At 42.9% G+C, this 14,582-nt stretch overlaps 2 protein-coding genes across 2 annotated transcripts; both read left to right on the top strand.

Moving 5' to 3' along the window:
* The first annotated feature begins 7,029 nt into the window (after window positions 1-7,029).
* LOC125464311 (hydroxycarboxylic acid receptor 1-like) lies at window positions 7,030-7,962 on the top strand. The gene has a single exon (XM_048556617.2). It carries the CDS (start codon window positions 7,030-7,032, stop codon window positions 7,960-7,962), a length of 933 nt encoding a protein of 310 aa, XP_048412574.1.
* Window positions 7,963-11,887: 3,925 nt separating this feature from the next.
* On the top strand, window positions 11,888-13,040 carry LOC125464255 (hydroxycarboxylic acid receptor 2-like). The gene has a single exon (XM_048556526.1). It carries the CDS (start codon window positions 11,918-11,920, stop codon window positions 12,890-12,892), a length of 975 nt encoding a protein of 324 aa, XP_048412483.1. The 5' UTR covers window positions 11,888-11,917; the 3' UTR covers window positions 12,893-13,040.
* Window positions 13,041-14,582: the final 1,542 nt, after the last annotated feature.

Genomic DNA, 14,582 nt, shown 5'->3' on the forward strand with positions numbered 1-14,582 from the left:
GATACCAGAAACTTATCCATATTTGTACGTGTGAAATTACTGACTAGATGTCATTTTCTAAAATAAAGTTTGGTTGTCTCTCAAATAAAGGAAATAGTTACCAAAAATGCTGAGCATTTTCCTTTTGATCTAAATTGTTCTTATCTTTGTATCTTCGTCAGAGTTCCGCAAATGCAATGAGCAAAAGATCAAATCTCTTTGACTTTTGCATACCCTATATATGGAACAAATATACAAATTAGGAACAGAAGCAGGCCATTGAGCTCCTTGACTCTGCTCCACCACTCAGTGAAGTCATTAGCTTATCTGTTTGGGTTTTGGATTCTGCATTCCCATCTAACCCCGATAACTTTTGATCTTCTATCTTAAGTATTAAATGACTGCACCTCCATTACTTTCTGAGGCAGAGTTCCAACATTTCACAACCATCTGAGAGAAAATACTTCTCCTCACTTCTTTAACCAGCATCCCCTATTTCAGGACTGACCCACATGCAGAAATATCCTTTCCACATTCAATTTTCAAGACCATTCAGAATCCTATTTAGAGATAATAGGAGCTGCAGAAGCTGGAGAATCTGAGATAACAAGGTGTAGAGCTGGATGAACACAGCAAGCCAAGCATCACCTTCGGAGCAGGAAAGCTGACGTTTCGGGCTTAGACCGGTCTAGGCCCGAAACGTCAGCTTTTCTGCTCCTAAGGTGCTCCTTGGCTTGCTGTGTTCATCCAGCTCTACACCTTGTTATCGCAGAATCCTATTTACTTCACTTTTCTAAATTCTAATGAAGACAAGCCCAGTCTGTCCAACCTTTCCTCATGACAATGTGTTCCTTTCAGGTATCATTCTCATAAACCTCTTCTGAACTGCCTCCAATTCAAACACTTACCGTATCCTTACTGAAATAAGGAGACCAAAACCACACAAAGTCTCACTAATGCCCTATAAAACTGAAACATAACATCCTCACTTTTGTGATTACAGTTACTTAACATAGCCAGTTGACAATTTATTGCAATTTTCTGATAGTTTGTTGAGTTTAAGAAGTAGCAGCAGTTTACATGTGAAACATTAGTTAATTAGATTTAAAAAGTACACAACCATGACAACTAGGGCTGGTTCACTGATACCAGAGGAGAAACCAGCTGTTGGTGCAGAATACTTTGGTCTCATTAAAATGGGTGGGGGCAGCACCCTGATCGCTATCTGAGGTGCTAGGGAACTCCGCTCCTGGTTTTCTTCCTCTTCTGGTCAATCTTCCATCTGCCTGGTCAGGGCTGTTCAAAGAAAACTGTTTTGGGGTCTGCCCAATGACAGCTGCTGCCTGCCAGTCTGCTTGATGAGAACTCCCTGGTACTTATTGTTGTATCATATTTCAAGGGGCAGGGAACTTGCACCATGCCAATCAATTCTCTAACCCCTTTTGCCAACGGCCATGGGTCCCATCACATTGGATCACCACTGCCCCCCTTCGTCTGAGGGTTGGTTTACCATTCTTTTTAAGAACAAATACTTCTTATTTTTGAAAACAACATATTGATTAATAGGGTGCATTGGCACCAGACAATTTGTTGACACTGGTTAAATGGGCAGTGTGACTTCTATATTTTTCATAGTTTTTATCTTTGTTTCATATGCTAGAATTTTGGCAAATTAAATTCTGACAAAGTAGCTGTTAAACGAAATCTGTTGCTACTCAGTAAATACTAGGAAAAGTCCGTTTTTAAGGGTCACCAATAATCAACAATTTCACATTTAACATCTCTCACAATAAAGGGTAACATTTCATTAGCTTTCTTAATCACTTGTTGTTCCTGAATATTAACTATTTGTGATTCCATGTTCCAGATGAAAAGGTGGCTGCATGAAATCCAGACTTAGTGACTTTATTTGGTAATTAACCTGGTCAATGCTTCAACCTGGTGTGTTCAGAATTAGTAACCTTTGTTAGGTATGTGTATTTTGTGCTTCAATTGTCCTTAGGTTGATAGGAAAAAATTAATATCAGAGATAATGGGAACTGCAGATGCTGGAGAATTCCAAGATAATAAAATGTGAGGCTGGATGAACACAGCAGGCCAAGCAGCATCTCAGGAGCACAAAAGCTGACGTTTCGGGCCTAGACCCTTCATCAGAGATGATGAAGAGTCTAGGCCTGAAACGTCAGCTTTTGTGCTCCTGAGATGCTGCTTGGCCTGCTGTGTTCATCCAGCCTCACATTTTATTATCTAGGAAAAAATTAACTCAGGTTTTCATTCAATAACTAGAAACTCCTACTGCCATATGAGGATAAAATTTGTTTGATTTTAATGCTGCAATTGCCAAATATCCTGGTAATGCACACATATTGGATAAATTGTCTGTGTAAATGAATCATAAAGGAAGGTGGAGGAGGCTGAGAACATTTGTGAAAAACAGAAAGAGCACAGATTCACACTGTGACCTCATAGATTGACTGAAGTAGGTCTTGAGGCACAATGGGTAGAGTGACTGTTTCTAAATGAGAAGCTCCACCTTCAAGTGCCAGGCCAGGTCTTGTGGCTAGGGAAGGTAGTTTGTAACACAGCCAAACAGGATAAGGATCACTCTGCAAATCCTCTGAGTATCACTCAGTACACACAGTATCTAGAGGTAAGAGCAAAAGGAATTCCTGGTCAGCTGTATGCTACAAAGAAAATTTGAGCCTTCAGCATCACTACCTACAATTTGAGGCTGTGCCCCAAAAAAAACCTGCATGTTGCTACAGCAACTCTGTCTCTCTGAATGAACTGTAACACACAACCACATTGACTAATCTGATCCTTTGAAACAGCACAAATATATGTTTCAATCTTATCAGGTATTGTGCAAATACAGTCCCATGCAAATGGTACCAAACCAGTGATGACTATCTCTTGACAACGTGACAATTGACATGTTCACTCTGTGGGCAAAGGAAGCTCTTGTATTACAAAACTGTAATGCTTGAAGCATGAATTCTTTTAATTCTGTATGCCTAAAAACATTTTAATCCAGTCAAAGAAAAAGAAAGTCATTTTTTGAACATTTTTAATAAATGTTTACCCTCGCTTGGACCTACTTGATATCTTACGTTTCTTTTGAATGGATTCATGTTGTTATCATGTATAGAATACAGAACAGTACAGCACAGGAACAAGTCCTTTGGCCCACCACGTCTGAGCAAGCCATGATGCCATTCTAAATTAATCACATCTGCTTGCACATGATCTGCATCCCTCTATTCCCTGCCTGTTCATGTGTCTGTCTAAATGCCTCTTAAATCTTGCAATCATATCTGCTTCCATCACCTTCCCTGGCAGTGCATTCTATGTATTTCCGTGTTAAAAAAACATGCTTCGTACGTACTAAAATTTTCTCCTCTTAACTTAAACCTATGTCCCTACTATAAGACCATAAGACATAGGAGTGGAGGCAAGGCCATTTGGCCCATCAAGTCCACTCTGCCACTTAAATCATGGCTGATGGGCATTTCAACTCCACTTCCCTGCACTCTCCCCGTAGCCCTCGATTCTTCTGAGATCAAGAATCTGTCAATCTCTGTCTTGAAGGCATCCAACGTCCCGGCCTTCACTGCACTCCGTGGCAATGAATTCCACAAGCCCACCGCTCTCTGGCTGAAGAAATGTCGTCTCATTCAGTTTTCAATTTTCCCCCTCTAATTTTAAGGCTGTGCCCATGGGTCCTAGTCTCCCCGCCTAACGGAAACAACTTCCTAGTGTCCACCCCTTCTAAACTGTACATTATCTTGTAAGTTTCTATTAGATCTCCCCTCAACCTTCTAAACTCTAATGAGTACAATCCCAGGATCCTTAGCCGTTCATCATACGTTAAACCTACCATTCCAGGGATCATCCGTGTGAATCTCTGCTGGACACGCTCCAGGTATAGTATGTCCTTCCTGAGGTGTGGGGCCCAAAATTGGACACAGTATTCTAAATGGGACCTAACTAGAGCTTTATAAAGCCTCAGAAGCACATCGCTGCTTTTATATTCCAACCCTCTTGAGATAAACGACAACATTACATTCGCTTTTTTAATTACGGGCTCTACCTGCAAGTTAACCTTTCGAGAATCCTGGACCAACACTCCCAGATCCCTTTGTACTTCTGCTTAAATGGGGATGGATGCAATATCCATGCTGTATACCACTGTATTCAGGGATGTCTCGCAGGGAATAATGAAGGCCACCAAGAGTAACAGTGAGCTTAGTCACACACATGAATTGCAATGTAATGCAGAAGGATACAGGTTCCTTACATATGGCTGAACAGGACATGATTCATGCAGGATGGGCCTCACCATGGTGAGGTCAGGTGCTGAACAAGATTGCACCAAAGATACGAGCAGACTGATAGGAACAGTCTGATAGGAGAGGATATGATGATAAGGACGGAAATAGTGGGAAGAAACCAATAATATCTTTGCTGCTATGTGTTCACAGATCCACTTTTCCGTTCAAAATATATAGCCAGGTCAATTCATTGGGTCAGCAAGCCTGAGGAAGAGAAGCCAAAGAGAGGCCCCAGGGTAGGTAGAGGGTCAACCAATTTTGTTACAGAGCCCTATAAATAAGCCAAAGACAATAACTAGCAACACCACCACTGCCATCTGCCACGACCTGCAGAAGATCTGTAGTTGCATGGAATGGGAGGCAGCGTTGTGCCCGTAGCAAAGGTCACCACAGCATTAAACTAACTCATGACTGACATCATTTAAAGCACAACTAGGGACTTAGGTGGCATCTCCCAATCAGTCTCTCTCAAGTCAATTTATGAGTTTACGAATGCAATTCACCACTGACACAGACAGCCAAGCTGCATGAGCTGTGGAATTTGTAGCTGTTGTCAGGTTCCCTCAGGTCCAAGAATTGTCTGACTGCACACATGTAGTGTCCAGAGCATCATCCAGCCAGATTCACTTGGGCTTGCGCTCTCTCTGTCCAGCTCATGTCTGACCACAAGGGACAGGCTGCTCCTGACTTGCTGGAGATGATGCAGTCACTGGCAGAGGCAGCATGGCAGGGCACTCTTGGACTGGGCTAAGGTGATAATCCCTGGATGTCTGATTGTCCCTGCTCCACATGCAGATGACAGGAAACAAATCCTGAAAAATAAAAACCAGTGATCATTCTGTCAAATTCAGTAGAACAGAAATTAGGAACAGTGAACAGTTTAATGTCAGGGACTCTTGTGCTGCAGAAGTAGTGTTGGAGGGGTGTAATCACGTCAATGAGAAAAATGTAAAAGTCCATTGTTAGTTCTCCATGAAACACTTTCACAAACTATTTCCACTCTCATTCAGTACAATGTTTAAAATTCTGACCATTCAGTTGCTGGAAAAGCTCAGCAGATCTGGCAGTATATGTGGAGGAGAAAACAGAGTTGAAGTTTTGGGTCCAGTGACCCTTCCTCAGAACTGATGGTGGCTGGGAAAATGTCAGTTTGTATGCAGAAAATAGGGAGATGGTGGGTCGGAAGTAAACGATAGGATAGGGCCCAAAGAGAGAGAAAGACAGTTGGACAGAAAAAGGATTTGATAATGATCAGATTGGGAGGGTGAATAGTTGTTAATGGGTTCTGTTAGTGACAAACAACAGGGGCTGTGTAGTGGCAGGCTATGTGGTAACAAGGCCTGGTGTGTGGGGTAGTGGGCTGGGACATGGGAGAGTGTAGGCTCTAAAATTATTGAGTCATTATTGAGTCTGGAGGGCCATCGGGCCCCCAAACGGAAAATAAGGTGTTGTTCCTCCAGCTTGCGTTGGGCTTCACTGGAACACTGTAGCAAGCTGGAGACAGGGATGTTGGCCAGGGAGCAAGGTGGGGCATTGAAGTGGCAGGCAACAGGTAGTTCAGGGTCTTTTTTGCGAGCAGAATGTAGAGGTTCTGTGAAGTGGTTGCCAAGTCTACGCTTCATTTCCCCAGTGTAGAGGAGACAACATTGTGAGCAGCAAATGCAGTAGACTAGATTTTTGGAAGTGCAGGTGAAGTGTTACTTGTGAAGTGTTACAGGTGAGGATGCCTTAGGGCTGTAGGGAGTTGTTGGGCGGTGAAGGAAGTATGGATCAGCATATCCCGGAGGGAACAGTCCCTGCAGAAGGCAGACAATGGAGGGGACGGGAATGTGTGTCTGGTGGTGGCATCTTACTGGAGGTGGCGGAAATGGCGTCTGATGATCTTCTGGATGTGGATGCTGGTGGGATGGTGGGTGAGGATAAGGGGAACCCTATCGCTATTGCAGGAGGGAAGAGAAGGGGTGAGGGCAGAAGTGCGGGAGATGGGTCAGACTCGGTTGAGGGCCCTGTTGACAACGGAGCTGGGGAATCCTTGGTTGAGGAAGTATGTGGACATTTCGGAGGCTCCCTTGTCAAAGCTGGCCTGATCTGAACATATACGATGGAAATAGAGGAACTGAGAGAATGGGATGGAGTTGTTACAGGAAGTGGGGTGTGGGGATGTATAGTCCAGGTAGCTGTGGGAGTCAGTGGGTTTGTAATGGATATTAGTGGCCAGTCTATCCCCAGAAATGGAAACAGAAATGTAGAGGAAGGTAAGGGAGGAGTCAAACATAGATCAAATGCGGATGCTGTAAATCAGGAACAAAAACAAAGTCGCTGGAAAAGCTCAACTGGTCTGGCTGCATCTGTGGAGGAGAAAACAGATGTTAAGTGTGCTTTAATCGGCTTGGACAACTGTAAATGCATGTTTGAGGTTTACAAATGGTATTGGTGGTAATTTTAAAATGCGACTCGTTTATATTCTAAAATTTAAAAATAACCCCAGAAATTGTTGGGAAAAACTCAGCAAGTCTGACAGCATCTGTGCACAGAAATCAGAGTTAATGTTTTGGGTCCAGTCCCTTCCTGAGAATCCTTCATATTCTGTATGAATTGGACCGTCACCTTCAATTAGTGATGTAACATGGAAAGATGCTACATACAAGGTTGGTGATTAATCGGTTCATTAACTCGTTTCTACGGCTTTGGGACTGAGTTTACAATACTGCTACCTACTATGGACAACTTGACTTCGTCGTGTACTCTAGTCAAAGACGTCAATTCCTCCTACAATCCACCTATAATTATTATAATCTTCATCCTCGGATTTATTGGAAATATCGTTGCTTTATGGATCTTCAGTTTTCATGTGAAATCCTGGAAACCAAACACAGTCTATTCACTGAACCTGGCGATTGCAGACACTCTGTTAATCTGCTGTTTACCGTTTCGAGCAGATTACTTTATCCGGGGGAAGAACTGGATTTACGGTGATGTTCTTTGTCGTCTGAAGATATTTTTGATTTCCCTAAACCGAGCAGGAAGCATCATGTTCCTCACGGCGATGGCGATCAATCGGTATTTGAAAGTGGTCCATCCTCAGCACAGAGTGAATACGATGCCTACAAGCTGTGCAGTGAAGGCAGCCGCCGGCTTGTGGGTTCTCGCAGTGGCCATTTGCTCACACCTCTTAGCAGAACCTCATTCCTTCGAACTCGACAACCAGACGTACTGTGAACCCTTTAACATAAGGCGGCCTCTAAGTCCGACAACAATTTGGACCAATATTGTTTTTATTCTTTTCAAGTTTGCGCTACCAGCTTCGATTATCCTCTTCTCCACGTCCTGCATCATCTGGAAATTAAAACAGGTTAAAACTAAATCCAGGAGTAAATATAATCGAGCGATGAAACTTGTGATCGCTGTGTCTGCAGTTTTTGTGCTTTGTTTCTTGCCCACAAACATTGCTGTTCTTGCTGTGTTAATCACGAAACTGAGAGGTACTGAAAGCTGCAAGTCATATGAAACAGCTGTTCACGTCTTCTATAATACACTATTCATGACATATCTGAACAGTGTACTGGATCCAGTTATTTACTACTTCACAAGTTCGACTTTCAAAAAATGTTTTAACGAAATTAAATATAAGTTGTTCCAGACCCAAAACTGATGCAGCAATGCAACCGACAAAACCGTGGGAAAAGCTTTAACGGTCCCTACCAATAAATGACACCAGGCTGTCATACCTGTGAGCACTCCTAGAATCTATACTGACTGTATGTCCTAGCTGCTAATTACCAGCTTATGTAACTAAAGTACTTCCTATAGCGTGCAAAACATTCGAATACGTGGTTTTATTGACATTTTACGTTTTTGGCATTTGGTGTTAAGCATTTATAACTAATACTTTTAAGCCGACACAACTTTTTAGAGTCAAGCTATATACCAGCAAAATCATGCTTTCGATTGTATAAGGTGATGGAGTGATTTAGGAGTTGACCGACCATGGTCTTTGGTTGGTCAGATAGAACCTGCAGACACTAGTATAGTCAGGAGACAGATTTTGTGTAGTGAGCGAGACTCCCAAAAGGGTGGGCATGTCTATTTGCTGGCTAACAAAGTGAGAAGCTGGATGAACACAGCAGGCCAAGCAGCATCTCAGGAGCACAAAAGCTGACGTTTCGGGCCTAGACCCTTCATCAGAGATGGGGATGGGGAGAGGGAACTGGAATAAATAGTGAGAGAGGGGGAAGTGGACCGAAGATGGAGAGAAAACAAGATAGGTAGAAAATTTGCTGGCAGATGTGTTTTGGGCATCTTAATTGCAAGATGAAAGAAATGGATTGCCGAGTCAGAAAAGTTTGGCTTTAATGTTGTTGATGGTGGGGAGAAGTGGACTCGTCCTTATGGAATAAAGAGTTAATGATACATGAGTATTGCTGCAAAAAAGTATTTTGTCAAATCTTTTTGTCTTGCTCTGGGCTATTCAAAGAATATCGAATTAATGGGAAAATCAACATTTGGTTTGCGTTAAGAAAAAAAAAGCGAGGGTGAGTTTGGTGCTATTTGTCACCCTGGCATTTACATTGATTTACAGTCGTTTTTTGGAGTTTGGATGTATCCCCATGAAACTGGGAGCATACTTAAACAAGGCATGTTTTGCGGTGTAACACCACAGAAGAAACTACAGACCGTACGCTCTAGCTAACTTCTTCCCCCCCTTCATTTAATGTTCCGGCAGTCTCTTCTAACACCTTACCATGTACTTCTCATCTGACGCTATTCCTTTTGACTTCATTGACTTTATTTGGCTGATTTAGTTACTGGTGCTGCTGTCCGAGCTTATCAACGCCACTCTCTTACTGGGTGGGATTTGCATCCCATTCCTTTTATTCATAGTAAGTTCCAGAAATTGTAAACCAGGTGAATTAACTCTTGAACTTGATTATGTCACGTTCGGGTAAACGGTTTGAGACAGCCTGACTTTAGATTTTTGCGTTTGTACCAACTGGAATTTTGTAATAGAACATATGAAGTCAATTTAATCGATAACATGTACTGGGCCCAATAGGATTCGCAACAAATACTCAAACAGCAATCGGAGCTGGGAAATGCTGTAAGTCAGAAACAAAACCAGAAATTGCTGGAAAAGCTCAGCAGGGTCTCGCAGCATCCTTGAAGAGAAATCAGAGTTCTTCAGTTCTGAGGGTCACTGGATCCCGAAACGTTAGCCTGATTTCTCTGCACAGATGCTGCCAGACGTGCTGAGCTTTTCCAGCAACTTCGGCTTTTGAATCAGAACTGGGCGCCCTAGTAGTTTCTCTTTGCTATGCAATAAATAATGCTTGGATACTGGTTACTTTTGCTGCTCTGATCTACAGTTTAGATTAGATTCCCTACAATGTGGAAACAGGCCCTTCGGCCCAACAAGTCCACACCGCCCCTTGAAGCATCCCACCCAGGCCGATCCCCATATAACCCACACACCCCTGAACACTACGAGCAATTTAGCATGGCTGATTCACCTAGCCTGCACATCTTTGGACTGTGGGAGGAAACCGGAGCATCCGGAGGAAACCCACGCAGACACGGGGAGAATGTGCAAACTCCACACAGACAGTCCCCCGAGGCAGGAATCGAACCCGGGTCCCTGGCGCTGTGAGGCTGCAGTGCTAACCACTGAGCAACCGTGCTGGACTGTGAACCTTTGTGAGAGTGAGTGAGTAATAGTGTCTGCGTGGGTTTCCTCCGGGTGCTCCGGTTTCCTCCCACAGTCTAAAGATGTGCAGGTTAGGTGGATTGGCATGCTAAATTGTCCATAGTGTTCAGGGGTGTGTGGGTTATAGGGGGGTGGGTCTGGGTGGGATGCTTCAAGGGGCGGCCTGGACTTGTTGGGCCGAAGGGCCTGTTTCCACATTGTAGGGAATCTAATCTAAACTGTAGATCAGAGCAGCAAAAGTAACCACTATCCAAGCATTATGTAAATTTCCCTCAGGCTACAGCTATTTCATCAATATGTTAATAAACCAAGTCCATCGAAAATATAGTTTGCATAAAACACTTTAGTGACCCTTTAGTGAACAACAGGGTGGCTCAGTGGCTAGTAATGCTGCTTCACAAAACCGTGGGTCGGGTTCAGTTCCAGCCTTGGGTGGCTGTGTGGAGTTTGCACGTTTTCCCTATGCCTGCGCGAGTTTCCGCCGGCTGCTCGTTTCCTCCCACAGTCCGAAGATGAGCAAATTGTGTGGATAGATGATGCTAAACTGCCGCAGAGTGTCCAGGGATGTGTAGGCTAAGTGGATTAGCCATGCGGGGCGTTAGGGATAAGGTTGGATGCTCTTGTCAGTGCAGAGTCGATGGCCGAGTTGCCTCTGTCTGCACTGTAGGGTTTCTAGAGATAATTGGAACTGCAGATGCTGGAGAATCCGAGGTAACAAAGTGTGGAGCTGGATGAACACAGCAGGTCAAGCAGCATCTAAGGGGCAGAAAAGCTGACGTTTCGGGCCTAGACCCTTCAGGTCAGCTTTTCTGCCCCTAAGATACTGCTTGGCCTGCTGTGTTCATCCAGCTCCACACTTTGTTATCTCTGTAGGGTTTCTATTCTTTTGAGTTGCTTTGGCGAGGTTACTCCTTTCATCTTTTTCCTCAGTCAGATTCAACTCACAAATAACTCATTTCTAAAACAGCTTATACATATTTCGTATCTTCAAAAGCAAATTACATCTAACTAAACACTATTGGCTCAACTGGCACCTCCATGGTTCATTCTCATCAACTGCTGACGAGGTTTTTTTTTCGAATTCATGGAGAGAAAATTTGATAGTGAACATAAAAAGCAGTACGTGTCTAACAAAATCAGATTAAATCTTCACCGTACTGAACATCCGTCCACCAAATAAAAACCGAAAGAACTGCGGATGCTGTAAATCAGAAACAAAAGTTGCTGGAAAAGCTCAGCAGGTCTGGCAGCATCTGTGAAGGAAAAAGAACAGAGTTAACGTTTCGGTTCGGGTGACCATTCCTCACGACCTGAATCGTTAACTCTGATTTTTTTTTCTTCACAGATGCTGCCAGACCTGCTGAGCTTTTCCAGCAACATTTTTTTTATCTCTCCACTAAAGCCTTGAATCTCCTCCTCACAAATTCAATAGAGAAACACGGAGCTGGAAGTGCTTAATGATCACAGAACGAGACAAGCTTCTAGTTATATGAACAGCACACCTTACAGCAGCTAATTTTCATTTTACATTGACTTGGGAAATATTATCACTTATAACAGACATTACCGTTAGAGAGTGTTGTAGGAGGAGCCACCATAAAGAGCTTTGTGAACTTCAGTGGAAAATGGTTGGGCTTCTGAAAATTCAATATTTTAACATCCTTAGCAAGATCAAATATCTTCTAATCGATATGAATAGTTTTCTGTAAATACATATCAAAGGTTTTCTTTAAATATCGTTAATGTTATTTTACGTACAAACAATTCATACAACTGACTTTAATTGAGCTCCACCCACAATCCATGATGAAACGTGGAAATGTCCGATATATAAGTGTGGGCATCGTTCAGTTTAACAACGCGTTTCTGAGGCTGTAAGTCTGACTTCACTGCATAACCACGAACAATGGACAACGGCACCCAACAATCGCGTCGTATGGGAGACGTTAATTCCTCCTACAATCCACCTATAATTATTGTAACGTTCGTCCTCGGATTTATTGGAAATGCCGTTGCTTTATGGATCTTCAGTTTTCATGTGAAATCCTGGAAACCAAACACAGTCTATTCACTGAACCTGGCGATTGCAGACACTCTGTTAATCTGCTGTTTACCGTTTCGAGCAGATTACTTTATCCGGGGGAAGAACTGGATTTACGGTGATGTTCCTTGTCGTCTGAAGGTATTTTTGATTTCCCTAAACCGAGCAGGAAGCATCATGTTCCTCACGGCGATGGCGATCAATCGGTATTTGAAAGTGGTCCATCCTCAGCACAGAGTGAATACGATGCCTACAAGCTGTGCAGTGAAGGCAGCCGCCGGCTTGTGGGTTCTCGCAGTGGCCATTTGCTCACACCTCTTAGCAGAACCTCATTCCTTCGAACTCGACAACCAGACGTACTGTGAACCCTTTAACATAAGGCGGCCTCTAAGTCCGACAACAATTTGGACCGATGTTGTTTTTATTGTTTTCAAGTTTGCTATCCCGGCTCCGATTATCCTCTTCTCCACGTCCTGCATCATCTGGAAATTAAAACAGATGAAAATTGAGTTGAGGAGTAAATATAATCGAGCGATGAAACTTGTGATCGCTGTGTCTGCAGTTTTTGTGCTTTGTTTCTTGCCCACAAACATTGCTGTTCTTGCTGTGTTAGTCACGAAACTGGGAGGTACTGAAGGCTGCAAGTCATATGAAACAGCTGTTCACGTCTTCTATAATACACTATTCATGACATATCTGAACAGTGTACTGGATCCAGTTATTTACTACTTCTCAAGTTCGACTTTCAAAAATGCTTTAATGAAAGCAGTCGCTTCTCTGAATCTAAACTGTTCCAGATCAAAAACTGAGAGAGCAATGCAATCGAGAGATTCCATATGACAAGTAGATGTAGATCATCATTTTTAAAGGACAGAGTTCGTTCATAGCTATGAATGATCCCAAACTGTGTCTACCCTGTCTGCACGACCCAGCTGTTGGTAGTCGCTTGTATCTTTAGTCTACCTTTGTTGCAAAATAGCGAAATTACTTGGACTTTTGGATATTGCAAAAGCTGTTAATTTGTTTCTCATGAGTAAGGGGTAAAATAAACTGTGCTTTTTAAATCCATTATCCATGTGCTGAAAAGTTGCAATGCTTTTACTCTGCAACATTGAATAGGGATTTTCAATGATAAAGTGTTTAGTTCCACAAGGAGCGAGATTCTTGTAATGATCAAAGAAAAGATTAAAGGAAAATAGAAGGAAAGATTGGGATAATGCCACTGTTTCTGAACTCTAGTATAGTGTGTGGATTGCTAAGAACATGCAAGAGGACGTTGTTCTTGGAGGTGAATCATTTGTCAGTGCACAGTATACTCACTACATTCAATAGGACAAGACATTATTTGGTGAATTGGTCTGGGGAACTAAAGCGGTTCAATTCAAACAAGTCATTTACTTTACTCTCCACAGATATTGACAGACTTGCTGGGTTTCACCAGCATCATCTGTGATTGTTTCAGATTTCCAGTATCGTCTGTATTTCGCTTTTATTTACACTTTACCGTGAATTGACTGGGCAATAAACAGTGAGTTTGGCACTGCCAAGAAGATTGAAGGATTGGGCCATTGTTGTGAAGGGTTGCCAGCTGCATTGATGGCACAGGATCTGAGGTTTACTCACAGCTTGCAGCAGGCCATAGTGTGAGCTGTCCTGTGGGAGGTGCTGGATGTGGCACTGGTAGTGAACAAATCTAATTTATTTCCATCAATCACTGCTATTTATGAAAACAAATACTTGTAGCTCTGGTAGCAACAAACACTGATAACAGCATCACTTTGCCTGGGTAAGTCCTGTCCTACTGCCAGGACTGTCCCAGCCTGGGTGGCAGTACTGGTAAGAAGGAGTTGCCCTAGGTGTTCTCAATTAGAGCTCCAGACTTCATTAAGTCTATTGGCATCAGGCCAAACATGGGCAACAATAACTTCCTGTTAATTAGCGCCCATAACAACTCCAGCTACTCCAGGCTGATGAATCCTTCATACTGAACATGACTCAAGGAAACACTGAGGGATGCACAATATACTCTGGATAGGGGACTTCAATGTCCATCACCAAGAATAATTAGGCAGCAGCACTATTGATTGTGTGGTTAGGTCCTAAAGAACAAAGTTGCTCGACTGGATGTGTGGCACATGGAGAGGGAATCAACAAGAGGGAAGAATATATTTGACCTCATCCTGGTATCATGTGATTTCTAACCTCTGTCCATGTCCAGTATATGTAAAATTGACTGCTGCATAGTGCTTGCAAAGACAAAGTCTGACCTTTACATTGATGATATCTTCAATTGTATTGTGTGGCATTATCATGCTAAATGGAACAGATTGTGCAACATTGGGCACCATGAGGCACTGTACTCTTACACAACCTGTAACTTCAAGGCATGACATATCCCAACTTTACCATTATCATCAAGTCTATGTTCCAGCCGTGGTTCAATCAAGAAGACAGGAGGACACACTAAGAACAGCACCAGTCATACCAAAAAATGAGGTGTCAACCTGGTGAAGCTACCAAACAGGACTAA

The sequence above is a fragment of the Stegostoma tigrinum genome, chromosome 26, assembly GCF_030684315.1.
Source record: "Stegostoma tigrinum isolate sSteTig4 chromosome 26, sSteTig4.hap1, whole genome shotgun sequence".
In the NCBI taxonomy this organism is placed as follows: Eukaryota; Metazoa; Chordata; class Chondrichthyes; order Orectolobiformes; family Stegostomatidae; genus Stegostoma; species Stegostoma tigrinum.